Below are 16,919 nucleotides of genomic sequence, written 5' to 3'. Positions count from 1 at the left end.
AACCAATATCACATCACAGGAAATGTGGTCTTTAATCCTAAATAGACATAATATTATTTGGAATAAAATATACAGACTTCCATTTTACATTACTAAAAACTCAAAATTACAGTGGCTCCAATACAGGATTAATCACAGAATTTTGGGAACAAATAAATTTCTCTACAAAATTAAAATCTCACAAAACAATAAATGCACTTTCTGTTCAGACTCAATAGAAACTATTGAACACATATTCTGGATATGTCCAAAAGTTTTTGATGTTTGGGAAGAACTTAATAAATGGATATTTGCAAAAGTCCAAATTGAACTACCACTTAATTTTGATATTGTCTTATTTGGGATATTAGAAAAAACAGAAAAAAACTACATAAGAAATCTCATAATACTATTAACCAAATATTATATATACAAAACAAAAATGCAATGTGGACAAGTAAATAGTGTAGCCTTAAAAAAATACCTTAAAGAAAATTTGTTCATTGAAAAAATAATATTTTATAAAAATAAACCATTGCAAAGAGCGTACACCTGCTGGAACCCCTGGCTCCTACTAATAGAATGATTTTATAAGCTAACTCTCATATAATAAAAATATCTACCCAATCCATGCTACCTTAGATTTAGATTTTCTATTCCTTTTTAAAATTATTGATAATATCAATATACGTTTATAGAAGGATTCAAAATATCAACTTTATGTACTCGTCTCGATTTTGCTGATTTACTATGAACTTATTTACTATAATTATATTGCATATATGAAGTTCTTTGCCAATAAACACATTACAAAAAAAAAAAAAAAAAAAAAAAAAAAAAAAGAACTCAGTTACTTTAATTTTTCTTAATGGACAATCAAGATATTTCTATGTCAGTACAACATATAGAAATGGCTTTTCAAGGGATGGCACACATATTCAGTAAAGTTTTTAATGTTAAAGGGAGTCAGGCCGTATTTTTAAAATGCTTAAAATCAGAAGTTTTGTCACGAGTTGTGGTAGGAACAAATTGTTTTTATTAGGTATATTTGAAGGTATTATAGGTCGATTAAAAAACTATGAATATTATACACATTTTTTTTATTAGAGAACAAGGTTATTTTTTAAGTGTTATTTTTATCGGCTGTTATTTAATAGATAGGATAAATTATATAATATGATTCTTAAAAAATATATTTTTTTTTAAGTTTGAAGAAGCTAGTTTTTGTTGAGAGTAATATGTAAAAAAAAACAAGTAAATATGTCTTGATACAATATCATTTTTTGGAGGTATTTTGGGTTTTTGTTTTGATCATATTATGAGTTAGTTTTTTGAAGATACATTCAATTATTCTAGAAAATATGTATTTTACGTAAAATAAGTAGAGCACCGGTGTAAATAAAAGTTGATTTAGAACCTTTGGTAGATGAAGTTAAGGGTACTTTGAGGATACATTGTTTGCGTGTTAGAGCCATTGGGTGATGGTTTCGCAGTTGGGTAGTGTTTACGCACATTTGTTTAGAGAAAACAAATAGTCTATAATTTTAGATTCCAACCCCTTCTTCGGATGATTAACATAAGTGATGTTAAGTTATTAAATGGTGCAAGTTGTTTATGGTGTTAGATTACGCCATATTTACATATTGTTAATAGATTAAGAGAAGTATCTTCATAAAGTAGCACATTAAAGAAAAACATGGATATGTTTGCCCTTAGGGATTTACTAGTATTGTTGCAGTAGACTGATTTTGTAAAGAAAAAATGAGCGACATATGAACTTCAGAACTAATGACAAAAATGTTAATGAAATATATAATAGATATAAAAGGAAGACTAGCTTTAAATTTTCATAAGCAATCAGGAGGATTATTATTATAAATTAAGATAAAAAAAAAAAAGGAAATAATTAATTAAGGAGTTGAAAAAAGATTCTTTACGATGTGTTTTGTTCATAAGTAGTCATAAATGTTTTTTTTTTTATAAGTATCATGTAGGTGTAGGGGTTATATAACATGATCGAATTGAATTTTTTTTATTGTAAATTAATGATTTTTTTTTCGTCTTGTGTAAATACACATATTTTTTGGTTTTTATTATGTAGGATTTCTAAACTTGTAGAAGTTGTATGCGACAGATTCCCGATTTTATTTATTTTTTGTTTAAACGGATAATTCGATATAAATAAAGAACGTATTGTATTGATTTATATCGAGAACTGGTTTTGCAAAATATTGTTAGGCTTGGACAATCCTGCGAACTCAAGGCGAGTGAACAAACTATCAATAATCGGATAGATGATAAATAAAAAAAAGAAATAAGGGGGAGTAAACAAGTTTTAGTTTTTCCAAAGTGAGATAAGTTTATCAGTGGGTTTAGGTGCGATCTTCATTGGAATAGCCATATGTTTGTACTGTTAATTAATTAAGAATATATCTTGGTTAGCCAAAAAGAATATTGTGAGTTCTGGTTCTAATGCCACGAACAATTGAAAAAAAAAATGGTGTCTTCGCAATTGGTTAGAATAGATGTTACTGATTCCAGAGAGATGTCTTCCTCTGCGCCATTGATCAAGGACCAAACTTAACACAATGAAGATGTTAACAGACTCTTAAAAAGGACGAACCAACCAGCTAGATGCGTCAAATACTACGTAATGGAGATGATGATGACCGACACTTGTACACTACCAAATATTGAGGAACAACATACTATGATGGTGACGGAAATAAAACATGAACTATGTATACCGAAATATTGAACTTGTGATTCGAATGAACTATGTGTAAATATATCAAGCTATTTGACTTGATGAATGTAATGAACTTATTATATTCAGATGTTAGACTTGCCGAATTTTATGAACTATATATGTGGTGATGGTTACCAAAAACTTAACAAGGAACTACTGGATTCATAATAGCATAAACGAAGAAGGATTATCGTATTTTCCGAACTTGCGTTCTTATTGCGAGGGAAGGGATTATGTTACACAATTGCATGGTGTTCCATATTATTAATTATCAAGGAGTATTAATTAGGAAATTTATTAAAAGGGAATTAAACAATTCAATGACAATCATGTACGCTTTGGACACTTTTAAATAAGGATCTGGTCAAATATTATAGACATACCATGTATAGCCTGAAGCCAATAAATGACCATGTCCACTGTGAAATAACATGTATCCTTCAGGGGTTAATTGCATAGTTTGACAATTAACCATAGACTAACATTCAGACTAATATGTAACCGGCCATTCATTAGCTATGAGCCAATGTTTATGGACAACCGGACTATATAAGATCCAGCTTTGGACTTGAGAGGACAGATTGGTACAAGCTATTGGTACCGGAGATTCCGTCAAGGTCTTCCCCCTCGTGGGTAGGCTAGAACTCATGCGCTTTATATTCTAACGTATTCTATCAGGACTGAACAATTATACCACTATACGATCATGTGCCCGTGTGACAATTTATTGAACATTTGAACAATTCAACTTTAAAGACAGTTTGTGAACATTCGAACATTTGAACTTTAGTATCTTTCTTGACTTTGTTATTACATAATAAAATATATTTAATCCACTAACTATGTTACAATATAGCTGTTGAGACACATAAGTTAGCCTCTTGATACAATGTGGAACCTTACTCTTGTTCACTGCGCATAACGAAAAGGTTAAAATTGCGGCTAGCGAATGACTTTTCACGATAACGATGGGTAGAAAAACCATTATAGTATATACAGTAGTACGTATCCGTGCAGTGAGTCCGAAACCCTAAAACTGACGATTACAGGCATAATGGCTCTCTTGGTATTCTTGCTGATAAAGTCAGTATGAAAAACAAAAATGTCATTATTCTATTTGTACATGTTGAGGTGTAAATTTCTATTTGAGTTCTATTTCAATGTTATATTGTTGTCATTCTTTACCAGATAGTTATTACTATTCGTTTGGAAGTTATCTTGAACTGCATTATAATTAAATATCCTTTTTAGAACATTTTTGTTTGTTATCATATACTATTGTTAGTATGACAAGAAGGACAACTCTAGCATTTTGAAATGCATTGTGAGATTGCCGGTGCCGCAATTTTTTTTATAGAAATTACAGTTTATTTCTAGAATAGGTTCTAAACTGCCTTCAAACAAAATGTTTCTCCAATGGAAAGTGTATGAATTCGTCATTCTGGATGGAAGAATATTTGCTTATAACAGTGCAATCTAAAGATGGTCTTTGGTAATGTCCTAGTATTGAAACTGCGTTGGTTACAAGGCCACAGATTATCAACCGGGTTAAATCAGTTGAATTTTACAGGATACAACAGGAGGAACTTTATTTAATATAACTATGTAAAAAGCATGGATGGTAAAAATAAAACCCTATAAGTTAAAAGCAGAGGGAAAATGTTCTCTCAATATTAATAATGAATTGTGAACTTGATGTTGATTAATTTTCAAACTTAAAAAAAACAAAACATGAAACTATATATAGTGATTATAAGCAATATATCTTTGATAAATGAATAAAAGAATTACAAATAACAAAAATATAAACAAACTCCGAGTTATATTCAAAACGGAAAGTTCGTTATCAAATGGGAAAATTAAAAACTAGAACACATCAAACAAATTGATAACAACTTTCATATTGCTGACTTGGTACTACATAAGTAGCAAATGGTCGATTAATAAATGCAACCGTACTATACCGCTGTTCGAACGTCATAAATCGATAGAGATAAAAACAAATCCGGATTACAAACTAAAATCGATGGAAACATACCAACTATAAGAGGAAAACAAAGAAACAATAGAAACACTAATATAAAGTGCAACAAAAACTAAACAACAATATATACCATACACAGAAACGAACTATAAGATAACAATTACCATTTTCTTAACTTCATACAGGACATTTTAGGGGGGAAAATAGTGGGTTGGACTTCATTTTAAAGCTTTCAAAACCTCTCAATTGTATGACAGTCGCATCAAATTTCATTCTATTGACAACGATGTTTGTAAAAAAAAACCAGACGTAATAGGTAAAAATGTCAAATCTAGTGGTATAGCAGTCAACATTCGTTTGTGTTATAATCTTAATCACTGCAAATATATAATAAAAAGTAAAATAAAAAAATACTGAACTTAGAGGAAAATCAGTTCGGAAAGTCCATAATAACATGGCAAAATCAAATAACAAAACGCATCAAAAACGAATGGATAACTGTCATATTCCTGACTTGGTACAGACATTTTCAAATGTAAAACATGGTTGATTAAACCAGTCTCATCAAATTCCGTTATATTTACATTGATGCGTTAAATAAATTGACACAATAAATAAAAATAGTCAAAATATGGGTACATCAGTCATCAAAGAAGCACAAAATGGCATATATACCAATCATATTAGAAAAATTAAAGACAAAAATACACAAATGTAGCAAAGTATAATACCAGAATGACAGGATGTATAAGAGCCAAAATTGACTAACTGAAGTACAACTATATCTACCGAAAGATAATAATAACACAAAATCAAAACCTATTTAATCTACAGACTTTATATGAAAAAAAATTAAATTTGGACATAATAGATACATTTAATATGTCTATTACTGTTAATAATTCGAATGATATCCTGATTTCAAACGGTAAACTTTAAAGAAGCACCCAATCACTGATATTATCTAGTTATAAACAGGTACTTGATCAGACCGTTGCCTATATATAATGATATAGCCATGTGTCCGCTACTGGCTCATAACGTGCATTCATATGAACTTTCTTTCTTTGATAAAATTATAATGAATATATAAACAGTCGCCCTCTTCCAATATCTTAGCTTTATATAATGGGCTGTTGTTTCCCTATATAGCACAACAAATAATTCTAGTGTAAGTGGTTTTTTTTATTATTTGTTTTATGTTCATCTGCGACTAGTAAGATTATATTATATTTGTATCCTTAAAAAGTAAAGAGATGTGGTTTGATAATACAACCGTTGAGACAGCTAAGACAGGCACTGATTTACGCTTGTTCGCTGTGCATACATAACATGGTTGCAATTTGACTTGCGGCTGACCATCTTGATATCGTTAAGGTATAAAAACCATAAGCTATATGTAGTCTTGTAGTGGTGCGTCCGATACGTTACCTTTTACGTTACATTCTGCCCGCTACTTTCTCGATAAGCGTGATGCAGCATATGCCTTAGGTGTGGCTATAGATAGTGGAGTCAGTGATATACATAACTAGTATATATTTGTTTAGGGGCAAGCTGATCGACACCTCCGTGTTCGGGAATTTCTTGTTACATTGAAGACCGTTGGTGACCTTCCGTTGTTGTTTTTTCTATGGTCGGTTTGTTGTCTCTCCGATACATTCCCCATTTCCATTCTCAATGTTATGTTAAGTTACATAATCCTCCAGAACATTCTGAATTATAGGATGCAGTGTTTATTACATTATCCTCCTGGCCAATCCGAGTAACAGGAGCGTCATTAATTACCTAATTATCTAGAACAAACTGTAATAAAGAAAGCAGTTTTAATAACTAAATCAAAGGCAACCTTAAAAGGACACTCTGAAATATAGGAAGCATTATTAATAACTTATCCTACCGGACAGTGAAATAAAGGAATCATTGTTAATTACTTATCCTACTGGAGACTCTGAAACATAGAAAGCAGTCTTAATTACTTTATCCTACTGGAGACTGAAATATAGGAAGCAGTGTTTGTTACCTTATCTTACTGGAGACTCTGAAATATAGGAAGCAGTATTACTTACCTTATCCTACTGCATACTCTAAAAATATAGGGAGCAGCGTTAGTAACCGTATCTTACTGGACACCCTGAAACATAGAAAGCAGTGTTAATTACCTTATCCAACTGGATACTGAAATATAGGAAGCAGTGTTAGTTACCTTATCTTACTGGAGACTCTGAAATATAGGAAGCAGTATTAGTTACCTTATCATACTGAACACTCTGAAATATAGGAAGCAGTTTTAATAACCAATTCAAAGGCAACCTTAAAAGGACACTCTGAAATATAGGAAGCATTATTAATAACTTATCCTACCGGACACTGAAATAAAGGAATCATTGTTAATTACTTATCCTACTGGAGACTCTGAAACATAGAAAGCAGTCTTAATTACTTTATCCTACTGGAGACTGAAATATAGGAAGCAGTGTTTGTTACCTTATCTTACTGGAGACTCTGAAATATAGGAAGCAGTATTACTTACCTTATCCTACTGCATACTCTAAAAATATAGGGAGCAGTGTTAGTAACCGTATCTTACTGGACACCCTGAAACATAGAAAGCAGTGTTAATTACCTTATCCAACTGGAGACTGAAATATAGGAAGCAGTGTTAGTTACCTTATCTTACTGGAGACTCTGAAATATAGGAAGCAGTATTAGTTACCTTATCATACTGAACACTCTAGATCTGAAATATAGGAAGCAGTTTTAATAACCAAATCAAAGGCAACCTTAAAAGGACACTCTGAAATATAGGAAGCATTATTAATAACTTATCCTACCGGACACTGAAATAAAGGAATCATTGTTAATTACTTATCCTACTGGAGACTCTGAAATATAGAAAGCAGTCTTAATTACTTTATCCTACTGGAGACTGAAATATAGGAAGCAGTGTTTGTTACCTTATCTTACTGGAGACTCTGAAATATAGGAAGCAGTATTACTTACCTTATCCTACTGCATACTCTAAAAATATAGGGAGCAGTGTTACTTAAATTATCCTACTGGACACTCTGAAATATAAGAAACAGCGTTAGTTACCTTAACATTCTTCTGGAAACTCTGAAACATAGAAAGCAGTGTTAGTTACCTTATCCTACCGGAAACTATGAAATATAGGAAGCAGTGATAGTTACGTTATCCTACTTAACACACTGAAATATAGAAAGTAGATGCAGTACTAAAATATATGTCCGTTACCCTCATAGTGTTTGAATTTGCTTGCCAAATCTGACACATATGAAACGCAATTATTTCCATGTACACGTGAGGTGTAAATTTTTAGTTGATTACTGTTTAAATGTAGTATTTATGTTGTCATTCTTTGGTAGTTATCGTGAACTGTTAGTATGACAAGAAGGACAACTCTAAAATTGAGAATGGACCTGGGGAATGTGTCAAAGAGACAACAACCCGACCATAGAAAAAACAACAGCAGAAGTTCACCAACAGGTCTTCAATGTATATAGCGAGAAATTCCCGCACCCGGAGGCGTCCTTTAGCTGGCCCCTCAACAAATATATACTAGTTCAGTGATAATTAACGCCATACTAATTTCCATATTGTACACAAGAAATTATTAGTATTTCCAATGTATTTTCTCTTATTTATAAACAAAGATTAAAGATCACGAGGTATTTCTAAGCAAAAGTTCTAAACTGATGTCAAACAACAGTGTGTAAATTTGGCAACCGATAAAGCCACAGGGGAGCTAATTACGTTGCCAATATTAATTGTTATTTTTCGCGACGTCAAACTATGACATAAACAAAGGCAACAGTAGTATACCGCTGTTCGATTTCATAAATCGATTGAGAAAAAAATACAAGTCCGGGTTACACACTAAAACTGAGGGAAACACATCAAATATAAGAGGAGAAATACGACACTACATATCAGGAAAAGATGCATTTTTTTCAACTGATTTTTATCAGTCGGACTGAAAAGAAAAAAAAATAAGTAGAAACCTTAAATGTCTATCCAATTTATTTAACGTAGCACATGAAGTCATAATTTAAACCGGATTGTCGAAGAAAAAATAGTCGGTTATTGATTTGGGGATGTCAGGCTAGTGGGTGGGCTATCGGGCAGGCGGTTGGGCTATCGGGCGGGCGGGCAGTCTTTTTGCCAAACAGTGTTTCTTCATGGACATGAGAACGCTTTAAAGATTTTTTATTAGTTTATATATTTTGTTTCCAGTGCCTAAATGAAGATCAAGTTCAATTTTCAAGATTTTCGCTTTTCTTGTTGTTGAGTTAATTTCCTTTCGAATGAATTCAAGTTTTGATGAATTCATCCATTTCTGTACAAGGGGATATAAGTCATTTTAAAAGACATCGTATTAAATGATAGATAACATTTTGATGTTTTCCCTTCACTTTGGTAAATTGTTTAAAGAATTTTGGTCGGATTATTTAGTATTATGTATAAACAAATTTTCATAATGCTATACATATGAATAAATAAAATTATGAAGTAGAGCTCTGATTATGAAGTTTATTCTTTTATCTAGAAAATAATATATATCTTATTAAAGAATATGTTTCATTACATTACATTGTGTAGATTAAGTTTGTGACATCTATATTAGTGTGCGATAAAAGAAAGAAAAAATATTTGGAACTATTATTATAACTCGAAAATAGATATACATTGTATTACATCAAATCTAATTTAGACTTTTTTCATTAATTTTATCATTTCTAATGTAAGTGTACTATGTAAAACCATTTTTATATTCAAAGGAAAATAACTCAAACTTATCCAATGAACCCGTAATAATAACATCAAAATGTCTTAAAGGGGCACTAGATATGACATGAGTGTTAAATTGAGGTAGATGTCACAGTTGCTATATGGTATCATATTTTTGTTACGTGTGTTAATGTTTATTGTTTACATAATCGTGTTTGTGGTTCAGATTTGCTTACATATTTTTTTTATTAATTAGATAATAATCTATTTTAAATATTCATTCACAATCCAAATGTAGAGCTGTCGTAAGCTTAAATGTAGTGTCCATACTTGCGCAACTGATCATGATTCGACATCTGCAGGAAAACATCCGGTTGTGTTTATTACATTCTTAAAACATTAAGGTGAAAAAGAGCTTGTATGCACATGTTTGTAAAATAAGTTCAACGTGGGATCAAAACTGTATCGTATGACCTTCAGCTGTGTTTTTATTTGACTTTTTGAGATAGTCGTTCTGGTCCATATGCTATTTGCTTATAACACAGCAACCCACATACGGTCTTGAAAAATTTCTTAGTACTGAATCTGTTTTAAGTAAAATGGCCATATATTACCAACTAAGTTTCATCAGTGCAATGTGAGAGGATACATTGAGAGAAATGTACTTTTATCGAAAAAAATGCAACAGTACTAGTATACCGGTGTTTAGAAGTCATTTATCGATTGAGAAAAAAACAAACCCAGGTTACAGACCAAACTCGAGGGAAACGCTTCAACTATATGAAGAATAAAAAGCATAAAAACAAAGCTGCAATTTTATAAGCAAAAGAAAAAAGAACATGCAATATTTAAAACTTGAAATGTACAGCGATTCTGATTTTTTTCATAAAAACGACGTAAAATTCAGTTGTGAGTATAAAAACTTCAGAAAAAAGCAGTAGCTTATTTTTATTTGGTTTTAAAGGACACCGGCCACTTCAAACAATCATGTGTAAAATAAAACCTTTATAGTTAATAAAATCGATATCTTCATGTTGTTATGTGTATTTCTTATCAGGGAATGTGATAATCAGTAATGTATACACAGATGGCCTTGATCGCCCTTGTATGCATATTTTCAGACATGATAACGAGGCTCACGGCTATGACATCACTTGTGTTACCAGCTGTATATTCTCAGTGGTAATACTATATAGATAATACAGAAATTCCATGAGTATAGGGTTCCATTCATGTCTCATATTACATCCATGTTTTAGTTTTATGTAATACAAATCTTCACGTAGTAGAATTATTTAAAAGTAAGAAGTAATTATTTTTTTATTTCGTAAATATAAGTGTAAATATGCCGTATTGTGTGGTTTACGGTTGCAATAGCAATTCTCAATGTGACAAAAATATATATTGGTTTACTTTTCCGAAAGATTCTCAGAGAAATCGTTCTTGGGTTCACTATTGTAAACGACAGGACTTTACACCGTCTAAGCACAGCAGAATTTGTTCTAAACATTTTACCCTAAATCAGTATAGCAGGCACCCTGAAAGACTTTCAGAATTGGGATATCCGGGTGCAAAGGCAGCTCTAAAAGATGACGCCATGCCCGACATTCCTGTAGTTGTAGATGCAGAAAAAGGACCATCTTCTCCTAAAAAGCCTAGGTCGGCCTTCGAAAAAAGACAGAAACGTCAGGTACAATTGATTCTCTTTATTATCCATTGAAACTTTTGTGAAAAATATGTTTTTGGTTTTATCTGTATGGTTTTAATTATTATTATTTATTATATTTGTATATCTTTCTTCCCGTTTTGGTTCAAGTAAAAATTGTCAAAGCATTTATTTTATTTACATGAAAAGGTATATACATCCATTTACATTATATAACGATCCAATAAAACATTATCAAAGTCATACTAAAATGTTCAGGACTTCTGGGATTTATATTTTTCTCGTAAACTTTTTTTTTCTGAAATCAGTCGCTTGTAGAAGAAGTCCGTATATTGACATTCTAAATCTATTATAAAATAAAATAAACGAGTAAAGGTTTCGTGAGTCTAACTAAAGAAAACAAATTCAATTCCACAGGAAATCTACGACCCGGTCCTTTCCCGAATACAACGACCAAAAAGGTGAATTATACATGTATAATTTATTGATGAAAGCAATTTTTAAAATAAAAATTTAATTTTACTATAGGTTCTTCAAGAGGCCTTTAATGAATCATTAGATAAGTCCGTCGACTCCATTGACACTGAAACTGAATCGCCACCCGCAGCTGACAGTATGGAGATTCAGGAAGAGGTAGAAATTCCGGTAGATATACCAAAAACATTTGTGTCAAAATCTTTTAACACCGATTACACAAACATGAAAATACAGAAAAATCAAACAGATCCCATTCCGCAGAGAACTAGAAGAAACCAAACATTAAAACCCAAGAGAAAGTCTAAAGGCATTCAGTGTAACCCTTCAGATATTGATTCAGCAAGTAAAGTCGCCACATCGAAGAACAGAACGATAATCGGAAAAATTACAAGCAGTAGCCTTGCACCGGCAGCGACCGAACAAAACAAGGATGACAATGATGAGAGTGATGATGATGAAGATGATGTAGATGAATATGATAATGATCCGGATTATATTTATAACGAGTCCGAGGAAGAAGATGGAGACGATGAGTATGGATCTGACGATGAGGAAGAAACAAGCAATTACAGAATGGAAGAATGTAATGATCCAGTTGAAGAAAAGTATTACATGGTCTCTGAAACAGCACTATTTCAGTTACTATCAGTATGTAGAGAGTGTAACAATCGATGCATTCCAATTATTGAATTCAGTAGAGGGACAATGATATCTACATCTTCTGTATGTGCTTTTGGACACGTCTACAAGTGGAAATCCCAAAACTGTCATGAAAGACTACCATGGGGAAATCTTTTGCTTGCAAGTGCCATAATGTTTAGCGGGAATAATACAGCAAAGATTGTAAGACTGTTTGATCAAATGAAACTGAAAGGCATTAGTGAACGCTCGGTTAGAAGACTGCAAACAGCATACACATCATGTGCAGTTATCTATGAATTCGACTCCCAGCAAGCAGATCTAATAGCTTCCTTGCAAGGTATGTATATTTCTTCGTAGTGTCACCTCTTTTAATATACTCACATATCTTTTTATTTATTTCCTGGAATACACGTATCTTTTTATTTATTCTTGGAATATGTTTATTTCTATCCTCATTTTCTCCCTCTGTCAAATTAGGTATCTTGTTAATATATATTCTGTACAGAATAATTTTATTGTTAATTATATGAATAAGAGTGTTATAATCTTCACGCATTACCCTTTTTAATATTGCAGGTCCAGATAAACAAGTAGTACTTGGTGGCGACGGAAGGTGCGACAGTCCTGGTTATAGTGCTAAATATGGCAGTTACACTCTGATGGACTTGAACACAAATAAAATATTGGACATTCAGCTTGTTCAGGTTTGCATTAATTAACTCTTGATGGATTTCTCAATTTAAATCTAAATTAGATCTGTATTAAAATGATTACAAATAAATACAGCTTAACATGCATACTACTTAAAATGGATTGATTGTTGCTGTCCAGTGGCAAGTATTTCATGAATATAACCCAAATCTCATTGTTTATATGTATATATATTTCAGATTTAAATAAGATCTGTATAAATGCTTAGAAGGAAATAGTTAAACACACTTACTACAGATTTATCGATGTTGTCCAGTGGCCAGTATTTCATGAATTTCCCCCAAATCTTATTGTTTTCATAAATCATGTTGACAAATAATTTCAGTGTTTGCTTATTTTTTTCAGTCCAATGAAGTTAAGGGGTCAACCCATATGGAATTGGAAGGACTTAAGAGGGGTTTATCTCTTCTTATAGACACTAACCATATTGAAGTCTCAACACTTGTCACAGATAGACATGTTATGATTAAGAAGTTCATGAAGGACAACCATCCAGAAATAAATCATTATTTCGATGTATGGCATATAGCAAAAGGTATTACTCAATTAATTTCATACTAGAACTAATTGTATTATCTTATCAAGTTGTGAATAAATCATATTTTATAAATCTGCAATACTCTTAGGCTGTTGATAAAAAATACATTTCAAAATGTTTTCTTTATTCCATTACTTGCAGGAATATCAAAAAAGTTGGAAACCAGAGCCAAAAAAAAAGACACAGGAGACATAAGACCATGGATAAAGAGCATTGTTAACCATACATATTGGGTGGCTGCATCAAGTGGGGAAGATCAGAACGAAAAAATACACAAATGGACATCAATTTCAAACCACATCATGAATAAACATGTCCATGAGTCTGATGTATTTCCGCAATGTATCCATGGAGAGCTTGAGGAACAAAGAGCTTGGCTTAAACAAGGTAAACAAATATCTTAAGTACAAATGGTTTTCATGTTCTATGAAAAAGGGACACTTGTTGTGTTTCATGGCTTTGTACTATTTTTGAGAAAATGCCTCATCATTTGTAGCCATATATGTTTAAACGTTTGCATCTAGCCCAAATTATCGTTTTAATAAATTATATTTTATTTTAATTTTTAGGTTCCAAATCTCATAAACTTGTTCTGGAAGTAATCGAAAGCAAATACTTGCTAAAAGATTTAAAAAAGCTGTCACCAGTGCACCAGACATATGGCCTCGAGGTGTATCACTCTCTTGTGAACCAGTATGCACCAAAGAACACCCACTTCTTCCAATATGCAATGAAAGCAAGGTAATTGATTGTGTACAATATGTCAAAATAACCTATACCAAACAAATTAATGAAAGGTGTATACCTGTACTGTAATCATGGTCACCACATAGTATACACATAAACTCATCAGTGGCTAATTTTAAACTTTGAAGCAATAAATTAAAAGTTTAGTAGGTTCCTTATCTTAAAATTTGATAATAATTTTGTAATGTTTTTTCTTCTTCTCCAGAATTTATATTGCTGCATTGCATTACAATGAGAATGGAAATAGACAGCAAGCTGTCACAAAAGCAGGCATCCTGAAATGGAAAAAGTCGTACCCTAAAGCAAAAAAAGGAGAGCAATGTGTTGTCAAACCGCAGAAAGTTCAAGCGACCTATGGTAAAATTTCGTTCAACTTTCTGGTTCAATAATAAAACATAAAAAGCAGTAAGCAAGACATTTATTTTGTAATAATGTTGGTTTATTTACAGTATTATGAATCTCTTTTTGTACTATTGGAATCGAAAAAGTTAATATTCTAAAAATGCAGACTGCACATCCAAGTAATGTCATTGCATCTATAAATTTGCACGGTTAATTATGTAAATTAGAGGCTGAGCTATTACATATAGTTTCTATTTGTCTTGTAGATTATGTTGGAGCTCTTCTGAAAAGAACTTTTGACAGACGAAATAACTTATCAAGCATTAAAGAAGCCTTAGAGGACTTTAACATTGTATATCAGAGACTCCCTCCACTAACAGCATCAAACCCTCAATTTGATAAGGAGGAGCTAATAAGACATCGAACAAGTCGTTTTGCTAGAAACTGACATCATTTCTCGTACATTTGTTTAAATATGTTTTGCGATCTTTGTTCCATATAACTCTTCACCATTTGAATTGTATTTACCACAATTTACATCATGTAGTCGAGTGTTTTTATCTTTCAAAGCTCTGTTTGTGGAAACATGAAATTTACCAAGATTTTAACCACAATGATTTTTTTTCAAATGATCATGGCCTGGCATATTTGAATCCAGTAAAGTCCTCAGACGGGAATGCCTCCCTAATTTTTAATACTGCACATGCTGGTATCACCTTTCTTCTTTTTTTGCCAAGTATATGCCAGATCCAACGAGTGAACCGTCTGTAAGCAACATATCTATATAATCTGAAAAAATAGCATATTAAACAAATTATTCATATTCTTTTTACAAAGTGATACAGTGATACTCAAAGCTTGAACAAGGATATTATTTTAACTGATATATCAGTATGCTTAAAAAAGTGATCAAGATGAGAGTTCATATTTTCATGATGATACATGTATATTTTGTATGTTTACTCAGATTTATTTATTTAGCCTTAAGCTTTTTGCAATTCATCATCAGCTTGGTCTTGACTTTTTTTTTATATTGTTTATGATTAAAATTGTAAATAAAAAATGATAGTTGTGAAGTTAAATTTATTTTTAATCATCAATATTAAATTGGACTTACTCATGAATTGGTTCATTGTCGTCTATTGGTCCCTGCCTTTCAACAAAGTCATACAAAGAGACCTCAATGACATGTCTATTTAAACAGTTTCCAGTGAACCCCTCATGATCTGTAATACAATCGAGGTCCTCATCTTCCATTTTTTCTGCAACTGGACCAACTTCCTTGCAACAGAGGCATTCATCCACAGTGGGCATTGCAGCGCAGTGGTTACAGTCACACCTGGGAAATTTATTGTACAACGTACATGTAGATTTGACTATTTTACAATAAATCCTCAGTAAGATCTATTATCATGTAAATTTATAAAAAAAAAACTGTCAAGTAATTCATAAAAAAAAGTTACAATGCATCAATGTGAAAAGAATAGCATGATGCATTTTAACATCAATTCAATATTATTGTGTCAATTGAATATTTTTTTTGAATTAAAACTTATAGTTTCTATGTCTTATTTGACTCTATATGTAGGTAAGGAAGTGTTAAATATGCGACTGTATAGTACTGTAGGCACATGTGTATGATATACATGCCAACCCCCCTTTTTTTGTTGAAGAACAAAAAACGAACGAAAACGTTTACATCTAGGAGGCTTGGTAATGTGAAGTATTTAATCATGTTAGACAGTATTAGACAATCAATCATACCATGCCAAGTTATCCATCCGGCTGTCTTGCAGGTCAGAGGAGTCAGATTCAGCTTCAGAATTTTCCTCAGAGGAGTCCGATTGGTTTTGACTGCTCACTTCGTTTTGTTCAATATGAACAACAGGCTCGAACTGATACGGTTGAATATTATCAACAGCAGTTATAAATGGCTCATCGCCGCTGTCCTGTCCGTCGAAATCCATTGTATACTTTGTTAAATTTTAGTTAGAAATAGTAGGATTCTCGTGGTCTAGCGGATGTAAACAACACAAGTGACGTCACGCACTCCTTCGGGAAGTTGCTTATTAAATGTCGGCAATTATCGGCAATGTCCGGAGAAGGATTATTTCAAGCTGATACAACCTGTTTTTATAGACATACGATATGTGTTACACTCTTATCTACGAAATTAACGATGTTTACATCCCATTACGATTTATTTTACAAATGATTGTTTGAAGTGGCCGGTGTCCTTTAATTTCAAAAATTGAATAATCAATTGTTTTTATAACACAACTTCCTTGAACTGAATTTGATTAATTTTTTTTTAGTACGAAATCAAAAAGGAAAATGT

At 32.0% G+C, this 16,919-nt stretch overlaps 2 protein-coding genes across 2 annotated transcripts; one reads left to right on the top strand and one right to left on the bottom strand.

The window, feature by feature from the left end:
- Window positions 1-10,526: 10,526 nt before the first annotated feature.
- On the top strand, window positions 10,527-15,029 carry LOC134687525 (uncharacterized). The gene is made up of 8 exons (XM_063547896.1): window positions 10,527-11,148; window positions 11,653-12,580; window positions 12,820-12,947; window positions 13,300-13,489; window positions 13,634-13,879; window positions 14,062-14,233; window positions 14,445-14,596; window positions 14,848-15,029. Exons 1-8 carry the CDS (start codon window positions 10,804-10,806, stop codon window positions 15,027-15,029), a joined length of 2,343 nt encoding a protein of 780 aa, XP_063403966.1. The 5' UTR covers window positions 10,527-10,803.
- LOC134687526 (P2X purinoceptor 7-like) lies at window positions 14,641-16,761 on the bottom strand. Its single transcript, XM_063547897.1, has 3 exons — window positions 16,346-16,761; window positions 15,699-15,920; window positions 14,641-15,370 (listed from the first exon to the last, which is right to left on the bottom strand). The coding sequence occupies exons 1-3, from the start codon at window positions 16,546-16,548 to the stop codon at window positions 15,214-15,216; spliced, it is 582 nt and encodes a 193-aa protein (XP_063403967.1). The 5' UTR covers window positions 16,549-16,761; the 3' UTR covers window positions 14,641-15,213.
- Between the last annotated feature and the right edge of the window lie 158 nt (window positions 16,762-16,919).

Source organism: Mytilus trossulus, chromosome 10, assembly GCF_036588685.1.
Source record: "Mytilus trossulus isolate FHL-02 chromosome 10, PNRI_Mtr1.1.1.hap1, whole genome shotgun sequence".
Classification (NCBI taxonomy): domain Eukaryota; kingdom Metazoa; phylum Mollusca; class Bivalvia; order Mytilida; family Mytilidae; genus Mytilus; species Mytilus trossulus.
Note: the sequence above shows the minus strand (reverse complement) of the source record. Positions and strands in the feature narration are given on the sequence as shown.

Excerpts from the sequence above, each read along its gene's own strand:
- LOC134687525 (XM_063547896.1), top strand. The coding sequence starts at position 10,804 with ATGCCGTATTGTGTGGTTTACGGTTGCAATAGCAATTCTCAATGTGAC. Across the intron at positions 11,149-11,652 it reads AAAAAAGACAGAAACGTCAG|GTTCTTCAAGAGGCCTTTAA; the intron begins GTACAATTGATT and ends ATTTTACTATAG. Across the intron at positions 12,948-13,299 it reads TGGACATTCAGCTTGTTCAG|TCCAATGAAGTTAAGGGGTC; the intron begins GTTTGCATTAAT and ends TATTTTTTTCAG.
- LOC134687526 (XM_063547897.1), bottom strand. The coding sequence starts at position 16,548 with ATGGATTTCGACGGACAGGACAGCGGCGATGAGCCATTTATAACTGCT. Across the intron at positions 15,921-16,345 it reads CGGATGGATAACTTGGCATG|GTGTGACTGTAACCACTGCG; the intron begins GTATGATTGATT and ends TAAATTTCCCAG. Across the intron at positions 15,371-15,698 it reads GACAATGAACCAATTCATGA|ATTATATAGATATGTTGCTT; the intron begins GTAAGTCCAATT and ends CTATTTTTTCAG.